Below are 25,216 nucleotides of genomic sequence, written 5' to 3'. Positions count from 1 at the left end.
GTGGTGATTTGTGTTTTTTATTCATGCATTAAATGATAAACCTCAAAAATGTGTTTTTATTGGTGTTTCTTGATAAAATATGCGCATTTCCTGATCAAATTCTAAATTGATCATTGTTAATTAAAACTCGACAGTAAAGTTGGAATCGAAAGCATTTAAGAGCTAATACTGCTAATGTAGAACATAAAAATGTAGATTTAACTGAAATAAAACAACCTTTTACACGTCATATGTCCATATTTACAGTCATCCCAAAACCACGTAAAGTGCTGCCCTCTGCAGGCAAGAGTCTCAGTTGCAACCAAACACTGATCTACTGAGAGGTTAAAATAATATATCATATATAATAGAAATAAACATCTGCAGATAACTCACTTTAAAAATATAGATAGAAACTTTATAAACAGGTCTGTCCATGGTTCTCCTCCGCGGGTTTATTATTCATTAAGCGAGAAAGGATCCTGCTTCCTCATTGACGGGTATTCCCACAATTCCACAAGTGGGCGTGTCAGCACTATCCCCGCCCAGGTGCTGCAACCCGAGCAGCTCGGCCATGCCTTGTGTCCGAGCTGCGGTGCCCTGAGAATTCCCTGCAGCTTCACCACAGCTCCGGGTTCTTCATCTTGGAAAACCCGGGGTTCTCCCTTAACTTCCAGTAGGTTCCATTTGTCACCCACACATCTCTGCCCGCAGCATCCACAGACTTCCTGGAAGGTGACAGGAACGCAGCGTCGGTCAGAATTCAACAGCCAAACAGGTCAAAGGCTACGCAACCATCCTCAGAGAAGAACCAGACCCACCTGAAGAAACGAGGAACATGCTCCTCGCCCGTCTTACTCTGAGTCTTCCTTCTCTCTCGCTGCCTCTCCTCGATCTCATCCTTCCGTCTGTCCGTCTCCTCGATCCTCCCTTCCTCCAGCATCCTGAGAGCATGAGGCTGAGCTTCAGTGTGTGTGTGAGTGTGTGTGTGTGTGTGTGTGTGTGCAGTGTGTATTCACCTCTGGTCAGGGCGCAGGCGTGTGTCAGTAGGGGGCAGTAGAGGCTGGAGGTCTCCCGTCAGCTCGTTCAGCTCGATAGCGAAGCTCGAGAAGCCGAAGTACAGGATGGAGTCTTTGGGCTGAGGATCTGAGCAAGTTCAGCGCGTCAATCAGTCGTCAATCACACGGGTGCTCGATCGCACCGATCGATCAAAACTCCATCGAGGAAACTCACTCGGCTTCCAGACGCACTGGGGGTTGGGGAGCGTGTCGCAGAAAATGCCCTCGTGCCAAAAGCCCCCGAAGCGATGAACCACATGTCCACTCTGGTCCAGGACGACTCCCTGGACCTCGTTTTTATTGGCCTCTGAACCCCAGTAACGAGACTGCAATACAAGAAGGAAGGACAACTTGTCAACACGTGACACGCGACTGGAGAGGATCTGGTCCGTTAGGACCGCGACACGACTCAATCACGTCAACTCTATCCCTCGGCCCATTTAAAAAAAACACTCGGGCGGATACGGGCGGGGCGGGGCGGGGCGGGGCGGGGCGGCGACCTTGATGAAGTTGATCTTGCAGGAGCAGACGGGACTGTTGAGGTTGTGGATGGCGACCTCGCCGTAGTGCTCCAGGTAGCGCTGCTGGCTCAGCACGTTGTGGATGCAGGTCACGGCCTTGTTCCACTCGTAATGATCACCGGACCTACGGAAAAACGGAGCGCGAAATGTCTTATGTTCACACGATATCTGCCGATAGCTGAATCTGCATCTACAAGACAATATACCGTAATTTAACCTTTTGTTGTACTTTTCACTTCATTTGGGGTCTAAATAATAATATAATGTTTAGATGTTGGGCCACACGGTGGCGCAGCATATAGCTGCAGTTGTTTCCGCTTTTATGACCGTACACGGAGAAATGAAAAGTAAACTTATCAACTCGAACTTCAAGATAAGAACAAAGTTTAAATCCAAAAAAGTCTGGGGTTACGCTCAGGAGGAGAAGATCGTCCCGGTAACTAAATACAGGACGGGAATGGTTGGCGGTAAAAGGTGTGGACACTTACTTTGAAAGTGTGACATTTACCATTCCAGCGGGCATGATCTCCAGAGACTTCCCCCAGAACTTGTTCTTCCATCGCTGGTCTGCAGGTACAAGAGGCGGGAACGTCACGCATCCTGCAGGAATCTACAGGGTCCACATTTACCAGACGCCCTTATCCAGAGCGTCTTAAAATCAGTAGTTACAGGGACAGTCCCCCCCTGGGGTTTGAACCTGGGTCTTCCGGTTGTTCCCGGTGAACCCACCTTGCCAGAAGCAGAAGTTGTGCGACTCGGCATGGCAGGCGGATATGGGGGGGTGGTGGCAGACCTGGAAGAGTCAGAGGAGGCATGAGACACGCGGGACACATCCGCACGGACGCTCCAGCTGCGGCGCCGGCACCACCTGCTCGCTGATGAAGCGGAAGGCGCGGTCGCCGCGGACGCACTCGTACGTCTCCCCCAGGACGGGATTGAAGGGCTTGTAGCGGTTGCGGTGCTGGGCCGTGGCGTAGCCGGAGATGGCGAAGGCGGCGATGTACACCTGAAAGCGGAAGGTCCGGTTAAAACCCACACCCACCCGCCGCCCGGCCGCGCGGCCCCACGCCCGCCGGCTCCTACCATCCGCTCGTAGGGGTCGGCGGTGTTGTCGGCCGCGTCCAGGAGCTCGGAGTACTCCAGCTCCTCGCACAGCCGCTGCAGCAGGTTGATGGGCTCGTTGAGCGCCGCCGGCATGGAGACGCGGGACAGGTCCTTGCCGATGTTGTTGTACAGGATGGTCATCAGGCCCACGTGGCTGTTGTCGGGGCACACGGCTGGCAAGGACGTCCGGTGGCCCGAGCTCTTGCGCGAAGCGCTGCGCTTCTCCGGCGCTTTGGAGAGGCTGGCGCGGTACTTCCTGGTGGCCGTTTCTGCAACATGAATACGAACGTCTGACTGTGGCAGCGGTGGTCAAGCCACCAAGGCCCTGTCCCCACACGCTGCTCCCCGGGCGCCTGTCATGGTGCCCACTGCTCGCCAAGGGTGATGGTTAAATACAGAGGACACGTTTCACCGTGTCACCGTGTGCTGTGCTGCAGTGTCTCACCATGACAGTCACTTCACCTCCCAGAAGACATTTCTAGGTTCATCACCGTTTTAGAAGAGGTTTCTTACCATGGCCCTCCTCAGGCTCCGAGTTGCTGGTTCCATCACTCACACCTGAGCCCTCCTCTGATCCCTCGGAGGAGCTCCCACATAGGATGTCATCGCTGGCATCAAAGTACTCTGCTGACTCTGCAACCGACGGGGGACGGCTTGAGCTGCGACAGCTGGAACCAGGCTGGAGAGAAGAAGCAGAGGGTCTACAGATGAATCCGTGCACAGTGGTGGCCTAGCGGGTAAGGAAGTGGACTCGTAATCAGAAGGAGCCACTGAGGTCCCCTTGATGAAGGTACCTTCCCCACACACTGCTCACCAAGGGGGATGGTTTAATACAGAGGACACATTTCACAGTGTCACCGTGTGCTGTGCTTGCTATGCTTCACAATGACGATTGTTTGGAGACACTTTTGATCACTTTGGCCCCTGCTCTCAACTCCAGGGTGGAAGTGGCCTGGCGAGTAACACGCTCACCTCTGAACCTGAAGACCACAAAGACCGATCCGCCAAGGTGCCACTGAGCAAAGCACCGTCCCCAAACACTGCTCACGCAGAGGACACACTTTACATGGGACATGATACTGTCACTGCTGACTGTAAGTCGCCCTGGAGAAGGTCTGGTAAGTGTCTGCTCCATTAATGAGGTTGACGGAACCGGTGTTTTAACGTAATTCGCCATTCGCAAAGCCGTCGAAATTGCAAGGCTGCACTGGATAATTGCGAAGCCTCTGAGATGCTGGATGTGTTGAATGTACCTCCAGTAGTTTCTGGGAGGCGGTCTGGCCAGGGTCTCTGCTGCTCCAGGCCTCCTGCAGACGCTGGCGCTCCAGGCCAAGGGTGACGTGCACCGACCTCAGACAGGAGTGGACTGACGAGAAGAGATTACAGAATGGCGTCTACATTAACGCACGTTTTCCCCGGCGCTGAAACGGACTGGCTGGTGGCCTGGAAAACTTCTCACCCCTCTGGGACACGGAACAGATGTCCTGCTGGAGTCTTATCCCCTCGGGGGAGCTGACGCTGGGCGGGTTCAGCTGGGAGTACACGTAGTCCGGGATGGAGGGAACCGAGGTGCCGAGGTGGGAGGAGCTATTCAGGTGGCTGGATGACAGCTGAGTGTGAGACGGACGAAGACACACATGGCGATCAGACATCATGTCCCTGCACAGTGGTTATGGTACAAAAATTCCCCCCTCAAAGAAAAACGTCCCTTTGTGGCGTATTATCTTGTAAAATTACAATGCCAGGAAAGGGATGGGTAAATGACTGGATGCACAGATCTTTAGGTGAAGTGGTACAACAACCACCAGAGATGACTGTAAACCGGGACCAAATCGGGACCGTTCGTAGCCCAAGATGTGCGTTTTCTTAATTTTGGTAAGTAAGAGCAGCAGAAAACCTTTTGCATCACAGCCTTGTTAAATGAACCTCATGATTAGCACCATAGAGAGCTCTATGTAGAATAAAATCATGTTATGGGGGTCTGGACCCTCCAGCAGGTCCTAGAGGTGTTTCTTGTACTTATTTTTTTTTTCGCCAAAAAGGTGGACTCACCGATTTAGTAATCCCACGAAATGGCTTCACGTGAAAAAGGAATAGGCTTTAAGTTACTTAATGTTTGGGAAAGGAAGGTTTGCACAGATATCCAACACACTTTACCTCAAGGCAGATATATTTGTGTGTATAATTGTGCAACGGTGCAGATTTAAAGTGCGACGCAGGTAGTGAATGTCCTCACCAGACCAATGGCCTCCACCCTGGACAGTGTGCGAGAGTGACCCCACATCCTCCCTGATTTCTTCTTTGGCTTTTCAAGCGTGAGATTCTGCAGGATGAAGGGTTCAGTGGACACAAGGGACGAAACATCCAGTCGAAGCACGAAGAGCCGCTTCGGGGGTGGAGCTCACCTGGACGCTGATGATGCGCTGCAGCTCGCCGTTGCTGAAGGCCTGACCTGACTCCAGCACCTGAAGCCTCTGCACCAGTCGGTTCAGCTCCGCCAGGTCGATCTGAACCCGGTTCAGCTCTGCACAGAGACACGCCTACGCTGAAACGGCAGGTTCAATCGTCCCCCTTCCAGGAATGGCAGGTAGTGTGGCTCCGCCCCGACCATGCGTCTAAAAGGGAGGAGCTGCCACCCCTGCGCCGTACCTTGTGTACAGATGTCTGGGTCGTGGGTCTGCTGCAGCCAGGCCGACACCTTCCCATTCACCCCCGGAGCAGTAGAAGGCAGCTCGGACATGTGGGACCCCAACGTGCTCTGGTAGTGCCCGCAGAACTGTTAACACGCACGGGGTTGGAAGTGAATTGTCAGTAATGATACGATATTCTGAGTTTTCCCCTCCAAACGCCGCGGAATTATGCAGTTCCACCTACACACATAGAAGATTTGAACAGAGGAGAAGACACCTCTGTCCAACCATTTGAGTCATAATCAGATGCTCATGTTGGATCATTGCATCTCTAATGAGAATATATCCCGGAACCCACCGCATCCGCCATGGCTCCGTTTCTGGTAGCGGCCATGGCGCCGCCGCCCTGCGAGAGGGCCTGCAGGAACCCGTTGTGGACGTGCGCGGCCTCGTTCTTCTTGAACACGCGGTGGGCGCTCAGCTTCGTCACCCAGATGTAAAACAGGTCGTGACTCTTTGCCTGTTGGAAGAGAACAACGTCAGACGCAATTCGAAGACTGCCGGACTTTGGCGTGCATGATGTCGGCGCGGGACAGTAACCTTGACGTGGTATAGATTGTCTCCCGCGTCCAGGTCGATGCGCTTTGATTTCTTGTTAATTGACATGACAGCCAGGCTGACGTCCAGCGAACCGTTCAGTTTGCCCTTGGTGAACTGGTGAGACATCGGAGCAACGTGACGCTGAGAGACAGACTTCCGGAACGTTCACCGGTGTAAAAAGAGGAGGCACGCCGGACACTTACATCTTGCTGAGTTCTCGAGTAGCGCAGGACCCCTTTATCCAGCACAAAATACCTCTGAGCGAAGGAGAAAACGAGGGGCCGTTTACAATCTGCTTTTAGAATAAAGAAGAACCCCTGAGAGTCAGCCTCTCTCTGGACTCACCTTGTGCCAGCCCTTCAGAGGCCAATTCCTCCGCTTCATCAGGAAGCCCTCACAGATGCCAGGCGTGCTGAGGTCGTGCAGGCCATCTCCACCCACTCCAGCTTCCAGCTGCAGGTCGTCCATCACCTCCCAGTCCTTCACATTCTGGGCGGAGGGACCAGCAGCAGGACGGTCTTACACAAAAGCTCGCTAGACGTCCTTTGGATTTTGTCACCACCGGTGGGCCCAAATAAACCGAACTGGAAACTGACCTGTCGCGAGTGGCGTGAAGAGGCGGTGCTGCTGCTCCGTGAATGGGTGGGCTTTTGGCAACCAGGCGGGGGCTTCTCCAGGCCACCTACCAGGGACTGGCTGTGGTCCAGCGTGGACCCAAGCTGCTCCATTCGGAAATACGTTGGCCTTTCACATCCACACTAGTGGCCACTCACATCAGCGCACAGCGGAGGGATGACGTGTCTGGAGAAAGTGAAACAGTGATGTCTGGTGTTGCCCAAAATTCCAACCAAATTCCGCCAAAGCCCCCAGGAATGACACGACAGTGTACCTGGTCTGGATGTTCATCAGGGGCGTAAACGTGGTGGTGATCAACCCCAGAAACCAGGTTTCTTTTATTGCAGGACAGTCAGAAGGTAAGGTGCCCACAATGTCCAGCGTAAAACAGGACACTCATAGCTGGAGGCTTGTGGACAGGACAAATTGCATGTTTTAAGTGTCTGACCTGCTCATATATCTGGTTCTTTCTGGTTCTTCACTTCTCACTCAGCCAAGTGGATTAGGGACGAACCTGCTGTTAAAATAAAACCCTGAGGCCGTGACTATAGAAGTCATTACGTTCCTTTTGAACACATTGAGCACCTTCGGTTCCAGTGGATTTTACCAAAAGTCTATTTCAATGGAAAAAAGATAGAAGGGGAGATTTCTAAAACCCATGACTGTTTTCTTAAAAGGCCAATCTGGTGAAACACAAGATCCGAAACCAACTGGTACCTGCTGTCTGTGGCCTTCAGAAAGGTCAATCCAGTCCAAACGGACAGATTCAGATTTGTACAGCCGGACACGTTCGGTCCGAAAGGTTGAACGCACCCGGCCCAGCGTTACAAAGAAAGAAGCACTTAGGGCGCTGTTAAAAGAGGAAGAGGATTACGCTCATCACCTTCATCGCTCTAATTGGCTTTGAGGGGTTTTTTTTTGTAGCAGCACTTCACTCGAACCCACACAGGCCAGCTGGTACAAACGCAACGCATGGACCAAAACATGATCTCGGTCCGCCGGCAAGGACAATGCCGATTTCTGGCCTGGACATGTTCATATGGATCGGGAAGGTCAGCTGATGGCTTTATGTTCAGAACATGATCTGTTGGGTGGTTTGATGTTACCTGATCTGCGCTGGTTGGCTTTGGACCCTGAAAAGATTACTTCTGAGTTCAGAGGAGGACAAGAAAGCCTGTACCTGATGTATCTAATTACCTGCCTGCACACAAACCTTGAGAACATTGTCCCTCACCCCTCGATCGCATGAAAACAAGTTCACTCTCACCATGGAACCCAATTCTTCATGTCCTCCACGTTGTGAAGTTCCACCTGATCTCAATACGATGATGTGTCACAACTGGGCATTAAAAAGAAATTCATCGTACGGACTGGATCCAGTCAGACAATGTTCAAGGAATAATTTGGACATTTAGAAGAAGACTTCCGAAGCTAGTAGTCACGGTTGTCATTGTCACTCAGTGATTAGTGTCCCCAGTCTGGTAATCCTCTCAAGACACGGGCCATGCTTTTCCTCACAATTCCAAAAGTGTTGACACAGAACTGTTTGATGAATATCGTTTGTCTCTTGATGACTTAAAAGAGACATTTTGCCTTCAAATCCATTAATGCTCATCATAAATTGTATTTTAATCTATATAAGATCAATTTCTCTCCAGACAGTGCGTTAACCCCAGAATAATATTCCACGTCTGGCCTGTGGAACGTATGTAGCACTCCAGCACATTCCTCAGCCTTACCTGAAGGTCCAGCGTCCGAGCAACGGCTGACCGACCCCACGTACTTCCCCCATTTGTTGCGCGTGATGTCAGGAAGGGTGGAAAATAATCCAAAAGATTCACATCTCCCCACGGCGAGAATCCCTAATGCTGCGTTCTTTCAGAGAGAGACGTGGACAGGACCCAAATCCAGATGAAGCCTCCGGTGCTCTGCACCTCCATCATTATCCGCATTAGTGACTTAGCGGAATTACAGACGTACAGAGTCTCCGTACTGACAGACGTACGTACGGACGTCAACATGATCTGAGAGCCCAATAAATACATAAACATATATACACACACACACACACAATCTATATATATATATACATACATATACTGTATACACACAATACAGGGCAGTCACATGCAGATGGAAAACGTGCTTTATGGTGAATAACTGCAGCAACAGGAGACTTGGACCATAAATGAGAACATTCGGAGGAATGACAAGGGCCTGTTTGAGGGATCAGGGAAAAAGAAAGAGAAGACTGAATGCGCACATTTCCCAAGACAGTTAATAGACTACCTGACCAAGATTAGCGGCGAGTAATCCTGAGATTACGACTAATCTGGACCCACAAAACCACTAGTTGTTCTTCTGTTTGGTGGATACGTGCAGGAAAATGATGAAGCGTTACATAAGTCCCATCTGGAGCATTCTCATGAGACACTCGCGGTCACACCGAGGTCCCAGTAGGAGAACAGTCCAGGATATCTCCTGTGGGATTGAGCACTCGACATAATACGGTCTGCATGTGTTTAGGGGCGGAGCCAATAACCAGAAGAAACATCTTAAATAAAGCTCAACAGGCTTCGGCAAACATTGTAGATTCCGAGTTCAAGATGCATTCTGTCCTCACACAAGAGCGGGCAGGGACGTAAACAGGTGAACTGCAGTTTGTTATGCTGCCCCCTCTGGCACGGAGGTGCTTTGCGGTGCCACGACCCCTGCGGCGGCCCCTGCGCTCTGCTGCTTCACATACTGCTGGAGGAGCGCGCTCAGATGCGACGGGTGGTGTTGCAGCATGGACGCCGTCCGAGAAGTCATGGCGGTCAGGCCGCTCACAAGCTGCCCCTGTATGGTGGCGTGGGAGGGCAGCCGGGAGTAGTCGACGATGCCCTGCACCGACAACAGCGTGTTCTCAATGCAGCCGCCTGCGGGTCCGGAGAGGATCGTTCTCAAAATTAACTTGTCAATTCATCACATGACATTTTAAAAATAAAACAGACTAAAACACATTAAAACCTCTTCATTACCCAAGAGCACCATCTGAGGACTGCCTTTCAGAGTCGCCAGCATCTCCTTCGCCTTCGGCTCTTTGCTCACGAACAGCACCGTGTGTCCGATGAACAGGGGTTTCATGTTCCTGTAAGGGGTGTTCTCAAGGAACGACCTCACGACCTGCGGAAAACAAGGAGGCGTTGAGGAAGAGCACGAGAGATCCCACGAGAGCCCAATGTACGAATGTTGAACATCTGCGCTGAAATCGGCGAGCGTCACGTTATGGCCGTGCTTCGATTTACCTTGACGGGGAAAAACTTCACACGGATGTCGTGCCGGAGGAGTCGCTGCTTCAGAATGAGGGTGTCTTCAGCATTAGAGGCGTTGTTCTGCGCCACGGCAATCATCTTGTGATCCCTGAACAGAGCCTCCAAATCTCTCTTCAAAAACACCACCAGGCCACTCTCCTACTCACAAAGAAATATTTTTAAGGCTATATGGGTGATATCAAATTCAAATTAAATTTTATTTGTCACATACACAGTCATACACGGTATGATATGCAGTGAAATGCTTTAGCGACTGTACGGACCTCGATATTGCAAATACACAATGAACCAATATGCAAATATTGCAAACATAACCAAATATTACACTTTTATGTCTTTAACATAAAACATAAAATATGTGTAACAGGTAGGGTGGAGGTGTGCAAATGAGTGGTGATCATACGGGTGATTTATGGACCTCTTTTATCATAAATGGAATGTAATAATCAGGATAATGACCAGTAACTGCAAGATCTTATGTCTATATAGAGGGCAGATTCTCTTCTCGCTTCACTACACATCCAGCACCAACCTGACTGATAAATACAATCAATGTTCGTCCGTGTTGACCGAAAAGCTAAATTTGGAGAACAGGAGGGTGCAATGAAATGCTGGCACGCGTGGGAAGAAAAACCAGCGGGTTTAATCAGGGCTCGACGTAACCTGCTCTGCCTCTCGGGTCCTGGGGCTGAACACTTCGGGTGGAGCGGAAGGTTTCGGAGGGATGTACTCGGTCACGGCCAGCAGCTTCTGCTTCAGGATGTGCATGGGCTTCCTGTGGCGGGTCACGGCCTTGGATCCGTGCCGGACCGAGTGGGCCAGGGGGAGCCACCCTGCTCCTGCATTCGGTTTATTACACACCAGATATCTTTTAAACACACCATCCCCACTTCTGGAAATGTGCAGCAGCTGGCGTACAGGCTGCCACCACAGTCTAAACCCCAAACGCACACACTCTTAATGCAATTTATTAGCGAGCCGCATTTCCACAATTGCAGAATTAATATAACTTATTTATGAAATAAGCACCTCGTTTATCTTGCATTAGCACGATGTAAACACGGACCTACTCGGTCGCAAGAGGCTGAAAATTACGAAGCTTTAGCCAATTATTGGAACTTATCGCATGCATTTGGTAAAATCAGCTCAACTTTGATATAAAAACGATCTTTTTACCAGGTCTGGGAACCAGTCTGCCGCACAAGGTCGCCGCCATGTTGGACCGAATACCGGAAACAGCATAGAGCTCAGCGATGTGCACAGAGCGTTGTTAAAGTCAACTTTACTGAACGCACTCCTGATTTTAAACGTTTTCTAACTCTTGTGTACAAACACAATTATTGCTTAGCGTGTAAATGTTAAAAACTTAATTAAAAAAAACTTACATTTTTAAAAACGAAAATTTTTACAATACTAGAAACGTTGCTAAAATCCTCGATTTCATCTTCGCGGGACGTTACGAAAAACGCGATGACGTCGACGATGACAGAATGCGCAGATATGACAGGCGTGCTGACGGCCAGCGTAGTAAGAAATATCCTCAAAACCGGGGCGGGCGTCCACCTCCGAGCTTCCCCGGTCTTTACCGAAGCCTCCCGCCGGCTGCGACTTTACACCGAACCCGCGGACTTCGGCTCGGCCATGGACCTGAGCGACATGAGGAAGACGTACAGAGGAGACGAAGAGGTGCTTCTTCTATTTCATTTCACTGTAGATCTGCCAGAACGTCACAAAGGAGAATCTGTGACCTTGTGAGCTCATAGATGCACATGCATGAATGCAATGTGAATAATCCGAGTTTCTGTGGCATGCTCCGCAGTGCTTTGAAGAAGATCACCTCGTCTCCCTTGACCCAATCAAACAGTTTGGCGACTGGTTTGACCGAGCTGCCAAGTGTCCAGAGATTGGAGAACCCAATGCTATGTGCGTGGCCACGGCCACCAGGTAAGAGTGATGAACCGGCGGTCCTCTCCAGACGAACTCTGGATTGTATCTTTTGGATGTGATTTTTTTGTAGGGATGGACGACCGTCTGCCCGCATGGTGCTCCTCAAGGGCTACAGTCACGATGGTTTCCGCTTCTTCACCAATTACGAGAGTCGCAAAGGCACCGAGCTGGTGAGAGCTGAACCGTGAAGAGAACAGGCCCAGTGTGGCCGTTTTGCAGAGGGATCTTCATATGTCACAAGTTGGAGCATTTGTACAAAAAGCATGAGTACCACAGTTCGACATGTAATGAATATTCAGATACATGGTAATCCGGCCTTTCACTTTCAATCACTTTTCTTTTTTTTTTTACTTTCCACTTTATACTTTGACTTCACTCATTTGCACACCTTCTCCCTACCTGTTACACATATTTTCTGTTTTATGTTCAAGATATAAAAGTGTAATATTTGGTTAAGTTTGCAATATTTGCATATTGGTTTTCATTGTATACGTGCAATATTTGCAATATTGAGGTCTGTACAGTCACTAAAGCATTTCACTGCATTTCATACCGTGTACGACTGTGTATGTGACAAATAATATTTGAATTTGAATTTCTGTCCAGGAGAGCAACCCCCACGCCTGTCTAATGTTCTACTGGGAGCCTCTGAACAGACAGGTAAGAGATCCTGCCTGAGCGCACCGGTCCGTCACCGGATCCTGCCGACCTGTGGCTGAAGTCGACCCCACGAGCCGCGCCCGATCCCGTTTCCTCCTGTGCAGCGGCTCGTGTTCTTTTCCAGGTCCGCATCGAGGGCTGCGTGGAGCGCGTCCCCCACCAGAGCTCCTGCGACTACTTCCACTCACGGCCCAAGAGCAGCCAGATCGCGGCGGCTGTGAGCCGGCAGAGCTCCGCGGTGCCAGACAGACAGGTGACTTCTCGCCGTTCAGCACGTGCGAAACCCACAACATGTACATCAACTGGCCACTTTATTCCCTGGCGTCACCGTGACGGTGATATGCCAGTGGTGGCCTCACCAAGGGCGATGGGTTAAATGCAGAGGCCAAATTTCACTGTGTGCACAGTGTGCTGTGCTGCTGTGTATCACAAGTGACAATCACTTCACATGATATGGTACCAAAGGCTGGATTACCGTCCAGCGAGTACAACCCGAGCAGGCGAGGAGGGTGTAACCATCTCATTTCCCTGTTTCTGTTCCAGTACCTGAGGCAGAAGAACGCCGAGCTGGAGGAGAAGTTTAAAGACGGCCCGGTGCCGATGCCGGACTACTGGTGAATGGCGCGTTAGACTTTGGTTGGAATGAGGAGCGTCTGTGAAACATTTTCTCCTCCGTCTCTGTGCCCAGGGGCGGCTACGTCGTGAAGCCTCACACCATCGAGTTCTGGCAGGGACAGACCAACCGGCTGCACGACCGCATCGTCTTCACCAGGCCCGCCGGAGCAGAGGCGGAGCCGGGCCCCATGCAGCGGCGCGCCGAGGCGGGCTGGGTGTACCAGCGACTGGCCCCCTGAGCTCATCCCTCTTCATCATTACTGGAAAAACCATTTATTTCAATTAATGTGGACGCACTCCTAACTACAAATGTGTAAACGTGTGTGTAAATGTAACAGAGCTGAATTCTGATTAAAACTGCCAAATTAACAGCGAGCCTCTGCGTCTCTGCATTACATGAAGCGTCATGGTAATAAAAAGCGGTGTATGTAACGCACGTTTCCGCCGTTTCTCTGTGTGGGTGGGTGTCCGCATGGCCGCAGGAAGGTTCCAGAACTTCACTCTGGCCCTCGCTGCTCCCTGTTGCTGTAAATTAGTAATGAGGCTTCGGTTCTGGGACTTACTAAAGGTTTTTATTTTTTACAAGTCGACTCCAGCATCGTTCCGAATGAAGTAATCTGGCCGGATAACCCGTGTAAATGTTGAAGTGTGTGTGGAACGTGTCCTCTGAAGGCCCCTCCGGGCCTGGAACGTGTGTGTGTGTGAGGATGAGAGGAGGAAGGCCCTCATTGTCCAGCCACGTGGTTCTCGTCAGCCATGTTGCGCTCTGGGAGGAAGTTGGGGTTGTCCGTCAGCGTGGCTCGGATCTTCTTTTTCTCCTTGAAGCGGCCGGAGTGGGACACTTTGACGTGGCGCCCCTTGGTGGCGGATTTGTCCACGATCTTCTCCAGCCGGGCGTTCAGCTGGCTCTCCGTGTTACCGGCGTTGCTGCCAAGTTCCGCGGGGATCTCGTACAGGACCTTGGCCTCGGACGTCTTCTTGCGTAAGAAGGTGACCTTCCACCAGCCGGGGTCGGCCATGACGCGTGGGGAGAGCGGGACACCTGGGACGAGGCAGAAGGTTGTTTTTAAATGAACCCCGGCAGTAAAACATTAATGAGAATTACGGCGTATCCGGCACGGATAAGACACGGAGTTATTATCTTCCTGCCACATGCTGGTGACTGACCCGATATCTGGATCAAACAGAGGCGGGACCATTACATTTACAATCAGTAGTTAAAAGTAAGTAAAGTGAAGTGATTGTCACATGTGATACACAGCAGCACAGCACACGGTGCACACAGTGAAATTTGTCCTCTGCATTTATCCCATCACCCTGAGTGAGCAGTGGGCACCATGACAGGCGCCCGGGGAGCAGTGTGTGGGGACGGTGCTTTGCTCAGTGGCACCTCAGTGGCACCTTGGCGGGTCGGGATTCGAACCGGCAACCTTCTGATTACGGAGCCACTTCCTTAACAACTAGGCCACCACTGCCCCACCACGCGCCAGGGGCTGAGCGCAGCACTCGTGCTGGACTGGTTACAGGGACAGTCCCCCCCCCGGAGACACTCAGGGTTAAGTGTCCTGCTCAGGGACACGATGGTAGTAAGTGGGGTTTGAACCTGGGTCTTCTGGTTTATAGGCGAGTGTGTTACCCACTAGGCTACAACCCCCATTAATCGTGGTCCATCCATTCGGAGAGGCTGGCAGGGCCACGCGTGCCTCCGTAAATTCGGCTGTAACGCGACACGCGGATATCGCTGGTGACACAAACATGTCCTGGCACGGGAACTTCCGTAAGCCCTGACCTCTGAACCCTGCGCTTCCTTATAGCCCCACCCACTAGGCCCTGATACTGTAACTTTAAACCCGAGGCCACGTGAGAAAAGCGCCATGCCCGGTTTCACCCGGGGCTTTTACGTAAGTGCCAGAACGCGAGACGCGCAACTGATCTTCACGCTTACACAACGACCGGACCGATTCCCGGTTCCTGCACGGTTCTGGTTGCACTGGTTACGAGTGGGTGTGAGTTCACAGATCAGCGGCTTCCTCGGCTCCTCCTGGAGCCTGAATGAATCGGACCGGACCTGCGGTAACCAGAGACCAGGACCAGGTTCCCATGGAAACGTCACCACAGCTTCAAAGAGGCCAGAGGGTCCGAGCTGAGATGTGACTGCAGGTTCACCCACCAACACGACACCAACTTCTCACCACCGTGTCATCACAGGCCAGAAACGGGTTCCGTTCACACCGCAGAACGTGTCAGACTCACGGCACGGCGGACTGTGAAGGTTCTCACCTGAATAATGCAGATCTTCAGATGGTCCAGTGTCTTGTGTGTCCGAGCTTTACATCTCTGGGGTGGTCAGGTGCATCTTCCGCCTCTGCCCCTCTCACACACCGGTCCAGCGCGAGTGCCGCGCTCAGCCCCTGGCGCGCCGAGTAAAGGAGCGCAGTCATGTGATCAGCTGGGCAGGGCCGAGGGGCCGGACCCACATTTACATAGTGGACCTGCGCTCAGGCCTTCAACATGTCAGTCATAAAGTCAGAATGGCTGTCCCTGAAACTGGACCCTGGGTGCACTGGCCGCGCCACTGAGGCTTCTCTTGTTCTCTTGTGATGTCACCACACTACAAAGAGAGGGACAGTTCCCGCAAACAAAGAGTCGTGGAGCGCCGGGCATCGCAGTCTAGTGCAGCACAAACACAGACGGCCCCGACCTCGCCCTGCAGCGCCGCCCTTCCACGGGACAAAGCCCAGCCCCACCAAACAATAGGATCATTGGGTACCTGTAATGCACCATGGCCCAGCGTTCACTGTTACGGTTCAGAAAAGTGTAATGAAGTGAATGTAGATTTACTCTCGCTTCGCCCCGGAGCCTCGATAGAGCGCGATTGTATATGAGCAGCATTCAAACTAAGCATGACAGACTCACTACAGTTCTCCCCAACTCTCAGACCCTACACTTAGTAGTAAACCAGCCAGAATATCAAATAATACATCATCCTGCTCACTGAATAATATAAAGAACATTTATATTTTCCACACACAGAAGCCAATCAACCTCCAGTATCAATAAAGTTTTCATAATGAACATAATTAGTGCGTTGAGCTGCTCTTGGACACAACTTGCTACACGAAGTTAAGGAAGCGACCCTCTAATCAGAAGGTTGCCGGTTCGAATCCCAATCCGCCAAGGTACCACTGAGGTGCCACTGAGCAAAGCACCGTCCCCACACACTGCTCTCCGTGTGCCTGTCATGGCTGCCCACTGCCCACTCAGGATGATGGGTTAAATGCAGAGGACAAATTTCACTGTGTGCACCGTGTGCTGTGCTCCTGTGTATCACAAGTAACAATCATTTCACTTTACTTTTTACTTATCATTTTTCAAACGTACAACACATTCCATTTTGATCCCTGCACATCATGTATGTGTGTGTGTTGCATCGTCACAGCAGAAGCTGACAGTACATAATAAGAGCAGCAAAAGTGAAGAATAATAGGAAAAAAAACAATAACTATATAAAAGTTAACAGTATAAAAGTACAATATACAAACGATCTTGAAATATAAATAGAAGTGTATTATAAAATATATATATGTATATGTAAAGTTAAATAAATATATGCATGTATGTACAAATACAGTATATGTATGTATATATCGACATGAACATATAATAACACTGTGAATATATGAATAATGTATGAATATATGAATAACGAATCCCCCATCTCTGTACGAAACAATCATTTAAATACTTCTGATAATTCATAAAAATAGTAAATAATTAGTAAAAAATGTGATAGTTCATGTTGAACTGGGCAACAGCGCCATCGCCCGGACGCAACGAGGACGCGCCGCAGTAAAGCACGTTTCTATTGGTCCTGACGATCCGAGGTCGCAGTATCTCGGCCTCTGATAGGCGCTCCTCTTTTTACGTGGCTAAAGCTGTAAACATGGCGGAGTTGACGTGCTAGACGTTAAACTACGGAATCAGCCCGTTTCGGGACGCGATGGAGGTAATGCGCTTTTCGGCTCTTTGATTCAGCTGTAACCTTTATTCGCGTGGTTCTCTAAAATAGCAGTTTCCTTTACAGAAGAACACGCAGAGTCTCCCCATCGACATCCACACCAGCAAAGTTGTGGGTAAGACCGCACGCCGTTTACTTTATTCGTCCACATTGTGCCGCCCTCACTGGCCTGCTCCTCCGTGTTCAGACTGGCTGGTCGACCGGAGACACTGCGCACTGAAATGGCAGGACGCCGTGAAGGACATCCGGGAGAAGATCAACTCGGCCATCCAGGACATGCCGGAAAACGCCGAGATCAGACAGCTTCTCTCCGGCTCGCGTGAGTGGCGGCGCTCCCTGCTCCTTCATTTTAAAAAAATTATTTAACATTAACACGAGTTCCCCTGACTATAGTCCTGAGTCAGACGGGTGGAGCTGGAATCTGTCCCCTTATGACGTCATATGGGGAAAGGTTCCCTCCTGTTTCTCCTGCTATTTCCTGCCCCTCCCCTAAAACATTATCTCCACCGACACTCGCGGCTTCCAAACGTGCGAAGCGTTGCAGTCGCTCAGTGATTGGATGTAAAAATGAGACTCTACTTCTATAGGCCGCTCTCCTCCTTGTCCCGGCTCTCTCTTCCTAATTGTAATTCTGTACTCAGTATTAGGGGACCAACGAGACCGATATAAAAGCAAAAAGTATTCATGTCAGGGGATCTTTAAATCAACATTTATTTCCCCAGAAATCCACTATTTCACCTGCTTAAGGATCATAGAGATTTTGAAAAAAACTGAAGCTTCCTCCAAGAACATTTTCGGCAGATACTCATCTCAGAGGATGAAGGTGAGGCATGCTTGGATGTGTGTGTTTCTGTAAGTGTTCCCGTGTCTTTGGTTCAGCGTGGTTCTCTGATGTGTCTGAACAGGACTGGCAAGAAATCGTGTCCCTGTATGAGAAGGACAGCGCCTACCTGGGTAAGTCCCCTCTCCGCGGCGGCGCCGCAGGACGGGGGCCTGAGCCCGTTCTGAACCCCGTCTCCCTGTCGCCACGCAGCGGAGGTCGCCAGCATGCTGGTGCGCGGCGTGACCTACGAGGGCCCGGCGCTGCGCCGCCAGGTGGCCAAGAGCCAGCAGCTGCAGCAGGAGCTGAGCCGCCGGGAGCTGGACTGCCAGAGCAGCGCCGGTGACATGAGGGAGCGCTTCTACGCTGCCTGCAGACAGTATGGCATCAAGGTGAGGGATTTAGGGCCCCGGAGCACCGTGATTGCACCAGTGCATTATGGTCTCAGACACACAATAATACACGTGGCACATGGGACTGTCCTCCAGATTACACAAATACAAGACACTACCCAGGACGTTTTGTTACTTAATAATGTGAAGTGATTGTCACATGTGATACACAGCAGCACAGCACACGGTGCACACAGTGAAATTTGTCCTCTGCATTTATCCCATCACCCTGAGTGAGCAGTGGGCAGCCATGACCGGCGCCCGGGGAGCAGTGTGTGGGGACGGTGCTTTGCTCATTGGCACCTCAGTGGTACCTTGGCGGGTCGGGATTCGAACCGGCAACCTTCTGATTACGGGGCCGCTTCCTTAACCGCTAGGCCACCACTGCCCCACCAGTGTAATGATAAAATTTTGTACTATATATGATAAAGTTTGGGCGAGCCATTAGGGATGATTGACAACTCTCACTCACCCTATGTCCTCAAATCAGTGGTGGCCTCAGTTCAAATCCCGATCTGCCAAGGTGTCACTGAGGTCCCCTTGGTGAATGTCCTGTCCCCACACACTGTGGGCAGTGGTGGCCTAGCAGGGGCAGTGGTGGCCTAGCGGTTAAGGAAGCGGCCCCATAATCAGAAGGTTGCCGGTTCGAATCCCGACCCACCAAGGTGCCACTGAGCAAAGCACCGTCCCCACACACTGCTCCCTGGGCGCCTGTCATGGCTGCCCACTGCTCACTCAGGGTGATGGGATAAATGCAGAGGACAAATTTCACTGTGTGCACCGTGAGCTGTGCTGCTGTGTATCACATGTGACAATCACTTCACTTTTTTTTTTTTTTTTGTTCCCCATGCGCCTGTCATGGTGCCCACTGCTCACCAAGGGTGATTGTTAAATACAGAGGACACGTGTGACTGTGACACCGTTTGCTCCGCTGCACTGTTTCATAGTGACAATCATTTCACTTTCACTTTTTGATATAGGCAACAAGGGTGGTTTCTTAGGCTGGCATCACGGGCATCGACAAGCACCTTAAATGCTGCTCAGCAGGCTGCAGTACTCGTATTACACCTGCAGGGGGTGTCTGTAGTTCTGCGATCTTCTCTATCAGTCTTTTTTTATTTATTTTTTTTACTCGAAATACAGCTTTCACTGGCTTCCAGATGACAAGCATGACTTCTTCTGTCATAAATAGACAGATTATCAGAGCTTTAATTCAACACTCAACACTCCCAATTCTCTTCATCTTGTATAGCGCTTTGGAAATGTCTCCCACTGTCTGAATTAATGTGCCGTAGTTGAGCCTGTACCTTTTGAGACCTCAATCAAATGTTTTTATTTAAAATGATGATTATTTTTTTGGTGTAATAAAGATTTACGTTTACCAGACGCCCTTATCCAGAGAGTCTTGTGATCAGTAGTGACAGGGACAGTCCCCCCTGGAGTCCCAGGTTCAAACCCCACTTACTGCCATCGTGTCCCAGAGCAAGACTCTTAACCCTGAGTGTCTCCAGGGGGGGACTGTCCCTGTCACTACTGACTGTAAGGCGCTCTGGATGAGGGCGTCTGGTAAATCAAGTTACTGCGTTTCTGCAGGGTGATAATGTCGCCCGAGAGCTGCAGGCTCTGGTGAAGGACCTTCCCAACGTTCTGGAGGAGGTGGGGAGGGAAGTGGCGGCTCTGGATGAGCCCATCCAGCTGTACGCGGCGTTCGCGCAGTTCGTCTCAGACTGGTGAGCCCTTACCTGCTACTCGCCGCAGCGCGTGCTGCCGTCTCCGTCCTTTAACCCTCTGTCTTCGTGTCCACGTGAAGGGACGAGCCGGTGCTGCCGATGCTCAGGTTTGTGCAGCAGAAAAGGAACGCCACGGTGTACGAGTGGAGGACGGGAAGTGTTCCCGCGGTGATCGAGCGGCCTCTGATGGAAGAAGCTCCTCCTGATGCAGTGACGGAGGAAACCGTGAGCCCCCCAGCTGAACTCGTACCCGCCTACAGACCAGCTTTTCAGCAGGAAATAAACACTCTGGGTCTGTTGCACATGTTTGCCTCAGATTGATTGGGGGGATCTGGGCGGCGGAACCGATGTGGAGGTCAATTTTGGGATCGCCGCGGAAGATGGAGTGGACTGGGGAATCAGCCTGGAATCGGAAGTAGAGGTCAGAGTTCAACTTTAAGCTGTTTTGCATGATTTAATATTTAGTGACAGGGACAGTCCCCCGTGGAGACACTCGGGGTTAAGTGTCCTGCTCAGGGACACAATGGGGTTCGAACCTGGGACTTCGATCTTCTGGTTCATATGCGGGTGTGTTGCTAGGCGACCAGCCTTACTTTATTCATGAACAAGCAACAAGAATCTTTGTGCCGGGGGCGGAGCAAGTTATGGTTGGTCACATGAGTGATTGGTTGTGCATCTTTCTGTAGGAGGTTGGGGTGGAGCCAGTGGATATCGAGGTGCTCGACATGGGGACAGATTGTAAGTTCTTGTACTAGTAATACAGTGATGTGGAACTTCAGAGTGGGCTTTGTGAGTCTGTGGTCCTGTGGTGTGTGTGTGTCCAGGTCCTCAGGGTGTGGCGAGGGGGCAGGATGCTCTCACTCTCCTGGAAAACTCGCAGACACGTGGCCAGTTTCTGGACGAGCTGATGGAGGTAAGGACATGGAGTACATGGACGTCTGGAGAGATGTGAGGAATGATTTGTGGCTTTCTGTCTTTTAATAGCTGAAAATGCTTTTTTCACCGCGAATCCTTGCACGCAGCCGTCCCTAGACACCTGTGAATCTTCATACCCTAAACCCTCGTCCACCCTCTGCTTCAGACCGTCTCTCCAGACGGGCAGTGGTGGCAGCTTCACTAGGCCCCCCCGTAGTCAGAAGGTTGCTGTTCGAATCCCGATCTGCCAAGGTGCCACTCAGGTGCCACCAAGCAAAGCACCGTCCCCACACGCTGCTCCCCGGGCGCCTGTCATGGCCGCCCACTGCTCACCAAGGGTGACGGTTAAATGCAGAGGACACATTTCGTTGTGGCACCGGGTGCTGTGCTGCTATGTTTCACAATGACAATCACTAAACATTCACTTGGTTTGTTTCCTCGAATGTGGTCAGTTGGTTGCGGGTTCTGACCCCGCATTGATGCTTGCAGCTGGAGCTCTTCCTCTCCCAGCGGGCCAGTGAGATGTCCGGGGAGGTGGACGTCGTGTCCATGAGTCAGTTCCAGCTGGCCCCCTCCATCGTGCAGGCCCAGAGCGTGCCGCGCGTGCAATGCATGCTGGGAGACGTGCGTCGGCTCCTGGACCGCCTGACGTCGGTCCGCATGCAGCACCTCTTCATGATCCAGGCGTCGCCCCGGTGAGCCCGCAGAACCCGGTCCAATTTCAACACATTCTAAAACAACACGTACATGGCTGCACGTTGCTGCTACACCTGGGCTAGTTTTGGGGTAGTCTGCTGCTTTACCGGTTGTTTACCTGCTGTTTATACGGAAGTGTGTGTTACAGTTACGTGGAACGTGTGTCTGAGCTGCTGCGACAGAAGCTGAAGCAGGCCGACATCCTGCTGCTGAAGAGAGAGGATCTGGGCCACAAACGCCAGGAGGCCCTGGAGGACCAGGCCAGACTGGAGCCTCGTATCGACCGCCTGACCACGCACGTCCAGCAACTACAGAGACTGGTAACGCACACACGCTACACACACGCGCACACTACACACACACTGGAGCCTCGTATCGACCGCCTGACCACGCACGTCCAGCAACTACAGAGACTGGTAACGCACACACTACACACACACTACACACACACTACACACACGCTACACACACGCGCACACTACACACTACACACACACTGGAGCCTCGTATCGACCGCCTGACCACGCACGTCCAGCAACTACAGAGACTGGTAACGCACACACGCTACACACACACGCGCACACTACACACCACACTGGAGCCTCGTATCGACCGCCTGACCACGCACGTCCAGCAACTACAGAGACTGGTAACGCACACACGCTACACACACGCGCACACTACACACACACTGGAGCCTCGTATCGACCGCCTGACCACGCACGTCCAGCAACTACAGAGACTGGTAACGCACACACGCTACACACACGCGCACACTACACACACACTGGAGCCTCGTATCGACCGCCTGACCACGCACGTCCAGCAACTACAGAGACTGGTAACGCACACACGCTACACACACGCGCACACTACACACACACTGGAGCCTCGTATCGACCGCCTGACCACGCACGTCCAGCAACTACAGAGACTGGTAACGCACACACGCTACACACACGCTACACACACTACACACACACTGGAGCCTCGTATCGACCGCCTGACCACGCACGTCCAGCAACTACAGAAACTGGTAACGCACACACGCTACACACACGCGCACACTACACACACACTGGAGCCTCGTATCGACCCGCCTGACCACGCACGTCCAGCAACTACAGAGACTGGTAACGCACACACGCTACACACACGCGCACACTACACACACACTGGAGCCTCGTATCGACCGCCTGACCACGCACGTCCAGCAACTACAGAGACTGGTAACGCACACACGCTACACACACGCTACACACACTACACACACACTGGAGCCTCGTATCGACCGCCTGACCACGCACGTCCAGCAACTACAGAGACTGGTAACGCACACACGCTACACACACGCGCACACTACACACACACTGGAGCCTCGTATCGACCGCCTGACCACGCACGTCCAGCAACTACAGAGACTGGTAACGCACACACGCTACACACACGCTACACACACTACACACACACTGGAGCCTCGTATCGACCGCCTGACCACGCACGTCCAGCAACTACAGAGACTGGTAACGCACACACGCTACACACACTACACACACACTACACACACACTGGAGCCTCGTATCGACCGCCTGACCACGCACGTCCAGCAACTACAGAAACTGGTAACGCACACACGCTACACACACGCGCACACTACACACACACTGGAGCCTCGTATCGACCGCCTGACCACGCACGTCCAGCAACTACAGAGACTGGTAACGCACACACGCTACACACACGCGCACACTACACACACACTGGAGCCTCGTATCGACCGCCTGACCACGCACGTCCAGCAACTACAGAGACTGGTAACGCACACACTACACACACACTACACACACACTACACACACGCTACACACACGCGCACACTACACACTACACACACACTGGAGCCTCGTATCGACCGCCTGACCACGCACGTCCAGCAACTACAGAGACTGGTAACGCACACACGCTACACACACGCGCACACTACACACACACTGGAGCCTCGTATCGACCGCCTGACCACGCACGTCAGCAACTACAGAGACTGGTAACGCACACACGCTACACACACGCGCACACTACACACACACTGGAGCCTCGTATCGACCGCCTGACCACGCACGTCCAGCAACTACAGAGACTGGTAACGCACACACGCTACACACACGCGCACACTACACACACACTGGAGCCTCGTATCGACCGCCTGACCACGCACGTCCAGCAACTACAGAGACTGGTAACGCACACACGCTACACACACGCGCACACTACACACACACTGGAGCCTCGTATCGACCGCCTGACCACGCACGTCCAGCAACTACAGAGACTGGTAACGCACACACGCTACACACACGCTACACACACTACACACACACTGGAGCCTCGTATCGACCGCCTGACCACGCACGTCCAGCAACTACAGAGACTGGTAACGCACACACTACACACACACTACACACACACTACACACACGCTACACACTACACACACACTGGAGCCTCGTATCGACCGCCTGACCACACACGTCCAGCAACTACAGAGACTGGTAACGCACACACGCTACACACACTACACACACACTACACACACACTACACTACACACTGGAGCCTCGTATCGATCGCCTGACCACGCACGTCCAGCAACTACAGAGACTGGTAACTCGCACACCCACGCACTACACACACACACACTCAGACACACACACTACACACACACACACTGGCCATTATTTACTGAACCTCTTCGTCTAATTGATATAAGCATGATTGAACGTGTGTGTGTGTGTCTCCCCTTCAGATTGAAGCTGACATCTCCAAGCGCTACAACAACAGACCCGTAAACATGATGGGTGTCCATGTGTAAATGATGCAGCCTGAATATTAATAAACATTTTATTTCAGTTGATTTGAGCGTGACTTCTCTCTCTCTGTGTGGTGTGTAGGGAAGGTTTTATCTCGTGACCATGTGCTTTAAACTTAAAATGTATATTCTTGTGGTGCAGTTTAGTTCTTTAGTTCTTCATTTTAATGTCACAATTTCGGCTGGTAGTAGCCTAGCAGGTAACACACTCGAATATGAACCAGAAGACCCGGGTTCAAATCCCACTTAATACCATTGTGTCCCTGAGCAAGACACTTAACCCTGAGTGTCTCCAGGGGGGGACTGTCCCTGTAGCTACTGATTGTAAGTCGCTCTGGATCAGGGCGTCTGGTAAATGCTGTAAATGTAAATTTCCTTTTAAAAAAAAACGCTATATTGTCCAGACAATATCAATGTTGTTCAGGCTTTTTGTGTAAACTGTCTACTCTCTTCCACCTAAACAGACAGAATTTACTGAATGAATATGAATAGAGTGAATACAGTAAGACTGGTGTGTTCTTCGTCAGAAGGGAACGGAGCCATTTCACAGTGAGAGAGCGGGTGACATTTATCACACCACCACCGGGACCAAACTCACCCCTCCTCTCATTGGGCGACGCGCCTCATTATTCAGGTCCCTGCGATGGGCAGATGCTCAGAGGCGGTGGCCAGAGCGAGACCCCGGCCGTGCGGTGGCGAGGGCTGGGTTGCCACGACAACTGCCGTTGTCATTCCGCTC

General features: G+C 51.6%; 5 protein-coding genes across 13 annotated transcripts; 2 read left to right on the top strand and 3 right to left on the bottom strand.

Annotated features, from left to right (window-relative positions):
* Positions 1-36: 36 nt before the first annotated feature.
* osbpl7 (oxysterol binding protein-like 7) lies at positions 37-8,509 on the bottom strand. 4 transcript variants are annotated; one of them, XM_028989629.1, is made up of 22 exons: positions 8,247-8,509; positions 6,489-6,693; positions 6,238-6,381; positions 6,096-6,149; positions 5,893-6,006; positions 5,651-5,812; positions 5,312-5,438; positions 5,068-5,186; positions 4,899-4,985; positions 4,715-4,738; positions 4,122-4,272; positions 3,916-4,028; positions 3,176-3,341; positions 2,642-2,931; positions 2,427-2,564; positions 2,288-2,351; positions 2,047-2,125; positions 1,538-1,682; positions 1,213-1,363; positions 999-1,125; positions 801-923; positions 37-707 (listed from the first exon to the last, which is right to left on the bottom strand). In XM_028989629.1, exons 2-22 carry the CDS (start codon positions 6,618-6,620, stop codon positions 599-601), a joined length of 2,619 nt encoding a protein of 872 aa, XP_028845462.1. In that variant the 5' UTR covers positions 6,621-6,693; positions 8,247-8,509; the 3' UTR covers positions 37-598. The 4 variants fall into 4 exon arrangements, with proteins under 4 accessions (XP_028845462.1, XP_028845460.1, XP_028845464.1 ...); XM_028989627.1 differs by having other exon boundaries at positions 2,067-2,125; positions 2,427-2,931; XM_028989631.1 differs by lacking the exon at positions 4,715-4,738.
* Positions 8,510-8,637: 128 nt separating this feature from the next.
* mrpl10 (mitochondrial ribosomal protein L10) lies at positions 8,638-11,155 on the bottom strand. 2 transcript variants are annotated; one of them, XM_028989638.1, is made up of 5 exons: positions 10,998-11,155; positions 10,485-10,660; positions 9,795-9,959; positions 9,528-9,672; positions 8,638-9,425 (listed from the first exon to the last, which is right to left on the bottom strand). In XM_028989638.1, the coding sequence occupies exons 1-5, from the start codon at positions 11,035-11,037 to the stop codon at positions 9,172-9,174; spliced, it is 780 nt and encodes a 259-aa protein (XP_028845471.1). In that variant the 5' UTR covers positions 11,038-11,155; the 3' UTR covers positions 8,638-9,171. The 2 variants fall into 2 exon arrangements, with proteins under 2 accessions (XP_028845471.1, XP_028845473.1); XM_028989640.1 differs by lacking the exon at positions 10,485-10,660 and having other exon boundaries at positions 10,998-11,078.
* Positions 11,156-11,276: 121 nt separating this feature from the next.
* pnpo (pyridoxamine 5'-phosphate oxidase) lies at positions 11,277-13,418 on the top strand. Its single transcript, XM_028989637.1, has 7 exons — positions 11,277-11,507; positions 11,641-11,765; positions 11,839-11,938; positions 12,375-12,428; positions 12,553-12,681; positions 12,972-13,042; positions 13,117-13,418. Exons 1-7 carry the CDS (start codon positions 11,292-11,294, stop codon positions 13,280-13,282), a joined length of 861 nt encoding a protein of 286 aa, XP_028845470.1. The 5' UTR covers positions 11,277-11,291; the 3' UTR covers positions 13,283-13,418.
* Positions 13,419-13,596: 178 nt separating this feature from the next.
* prr15lb (proline rich 15 like b) lies at positions 13,597-17,485 on the bottom strand. Of its 2 annotated transcripts, none has more exons than XM_028989642.1 (2): positions 17,198-17,485; positions 13,597-14,085 (listed from the first exon to the last, which is right to left on the bottom strand). In XM_028989642.1, the coding sequence occupies exon 2, from the start codon at positions 14,060-14,062 to the stop codon at positions 13,769-13,771; it is 294 nt and encodes a 97-aa protein (XP_028845475.1). In that variant the 5' UTR covers positions 14,063-14,085; positions 17,198-17,485; the 3' UTR covers positions 13,597-13,768. The 2 variants fall into 2 exon arrangements, with proteins under 2 accessions (XP_028845475.1, XP_028845474.1); XM_028989641.1 differs by lacking the exon at positions 17,198-17,485 and adding an exon at positions 15,324-16,290.
* On the top strand, positions 16,940-24,522 carry cdk5rap3 (CDK5 regulatory subunit associated protein 3). 4 transcript variants are annotated; one of them, XM_028989635.1, is made up of 14 exons: positions 16,940-17,049; positions 17,128-17,176; positions 17,249-17,380; positions 17,784-17,884; positions 17,967-18,015; positions 18,095-18,273; positions 19,867-20,003; positions 20,084-20,228; positions 20,320-20,424; positions 20,690-20,741; positions 20,828-20,916; positions 21,408-21,613; positions 21,763-21,934; positions 24,415-24,522. In XM_028989635.1, the coding sequence occupies exons 1-14, from the start codon at positions 17,044-17,046 to the stop codon at positions 24,478-24,480; spliced, it is 1,488 nt and encodes a 495-aa protein (XP_028845468.1). In that variant the 5' UTR covers positions 16,940-17,043; the 3' UTR covers positions 24,481-24,522. The 4 variants fall into 4 exon arrangements, with proteins under 4 accessions (XP_028845468.1, XP_028845465.1, XP_028845467.1 ...); XM_028989632.1 differs by lacking the exon at positions 24,415-24,522 and adding an exon at positions 24,162-24,407 and having other exon boundaries at positions 21,763-22,030; XM_028989634.1 differs by lacking the exon at positions 24,415-24,522 and adding an exon at positions 22,264-22,336 and having other exon boundaries at positions 21,763-22,164.
* The last annotated feature ends 694 nt before the right edge of the window (positions 24,523-25,216 follow it).

This window comes from Denticeps clupeoides, chromosome 8, assembly GCF_900700375.1.
Source record: "Denticeps clupeoides chromosome 8, fDenClu1.1, whole genome shotgun sequence".
Taxonomy (NCBI): Eukaryota; Metazoa; Chordata; class Actinopteri; order Clupeiformes; family Denticipitidae; genus Denticeps; species Denticeps clupeoides.
The sequence above is the reverse complement of the archived record's forward strand: the minus strand, read 5'-3'. Positions and strand labels throughout refer to the sequence as shown.

Excerpts from the sequence above, each read along its gene's own strand:
- prr15lb (XM_028989642.1), bottom strand. The coding sequence starts at position 14,062 with ATGGCCGACCCCGGCTGGTGGAAGGTCACCTTCTTACGCAAGAAGACG.
- osbpl7 (XM_028989627.1), bottom strand. The coding sequence starts at position 6,620 with ATGGAGCAGCTTGGGTCCACGCTGGACCACAGCCAGTCCCTGGTAGGT. Across the intron at positions 3,342-3,915 it reads CCTCCCAGAAACTACTGGAG|CCTGGTTCCAGCTGTCGCAG; the intron begins GTACATTCAACA and ends TCTTCTCTCCAG. Across the intron at positions 1,683-2,066 it reads AGATCATGCCCGCTGGAATG|GTCCGGTGATCATTACGAGT; the intron begins GTAAATGTCACA and ends GTTTTTCCGTAG.
- cdk5rap3 (XM_028989632.1), top strand. Across the intron at positions 20,004-20,083 it reads GCGCAGTTCGTCTCAGACTG|GGACGAGCCGGTGCTGCCGA; the intron begins GTGAGCCCTTAC and ends GTCCACGTGAAG. Across the intron at positions 21,614-21,762 it reads ATGATCCAGGCGTCGCCCCG|TTACGTGGAACGTGTGTCTG; the intron begins GTGAGCCCGCAG and ends TGTGTGTTACAG.
- pnpo (XM_028989637.1), top strand. The coding sequence starts at position 11,292 with ATGACGTCGACGATGACAGAATGCGCAGATATGACAGGCGTGCTGACG. Across the intron at positions 11,939-12,374 it reads GTCGCAAAGGCACCGAGCTG|GAGAGCAACCCCCACGCCTG; the intron begins GTGAGAGCTGAA and ends ATTTCTGTCCAG. Across the intron at positions 13,043-13,116 it reads GTGCCGATGCCGGACTACTG|GGGCGGCTACGTCGTGAAGC; the intron begins GTGAATGGCGCG and ends CTCTGTGCCCAG.
- mrpl10 (XM_028989638.1), bottom strand. The coding sequence starts at position 11,037 with ATGGCGGCGACCTTGTGCGGCAGACTGGTTCCCAGACCTG. Across the intron at positions 9,960-10,484 it reads GGACCCGAGAGGCAGAGCAG|GAGAGTGGCCTGGTGGTGTT; the intron begins GTTACGTCGAGC and ends CTTTGTGAGTAG. Across the intron at positions 9,673-9,794 it reads TGAAGTTTTTCCCCGTCAAG|GTCGTGAGGTCGTTCCTTGA; the intron begins GTAAATCGAAGC and ends TGTTTTCCGCAG.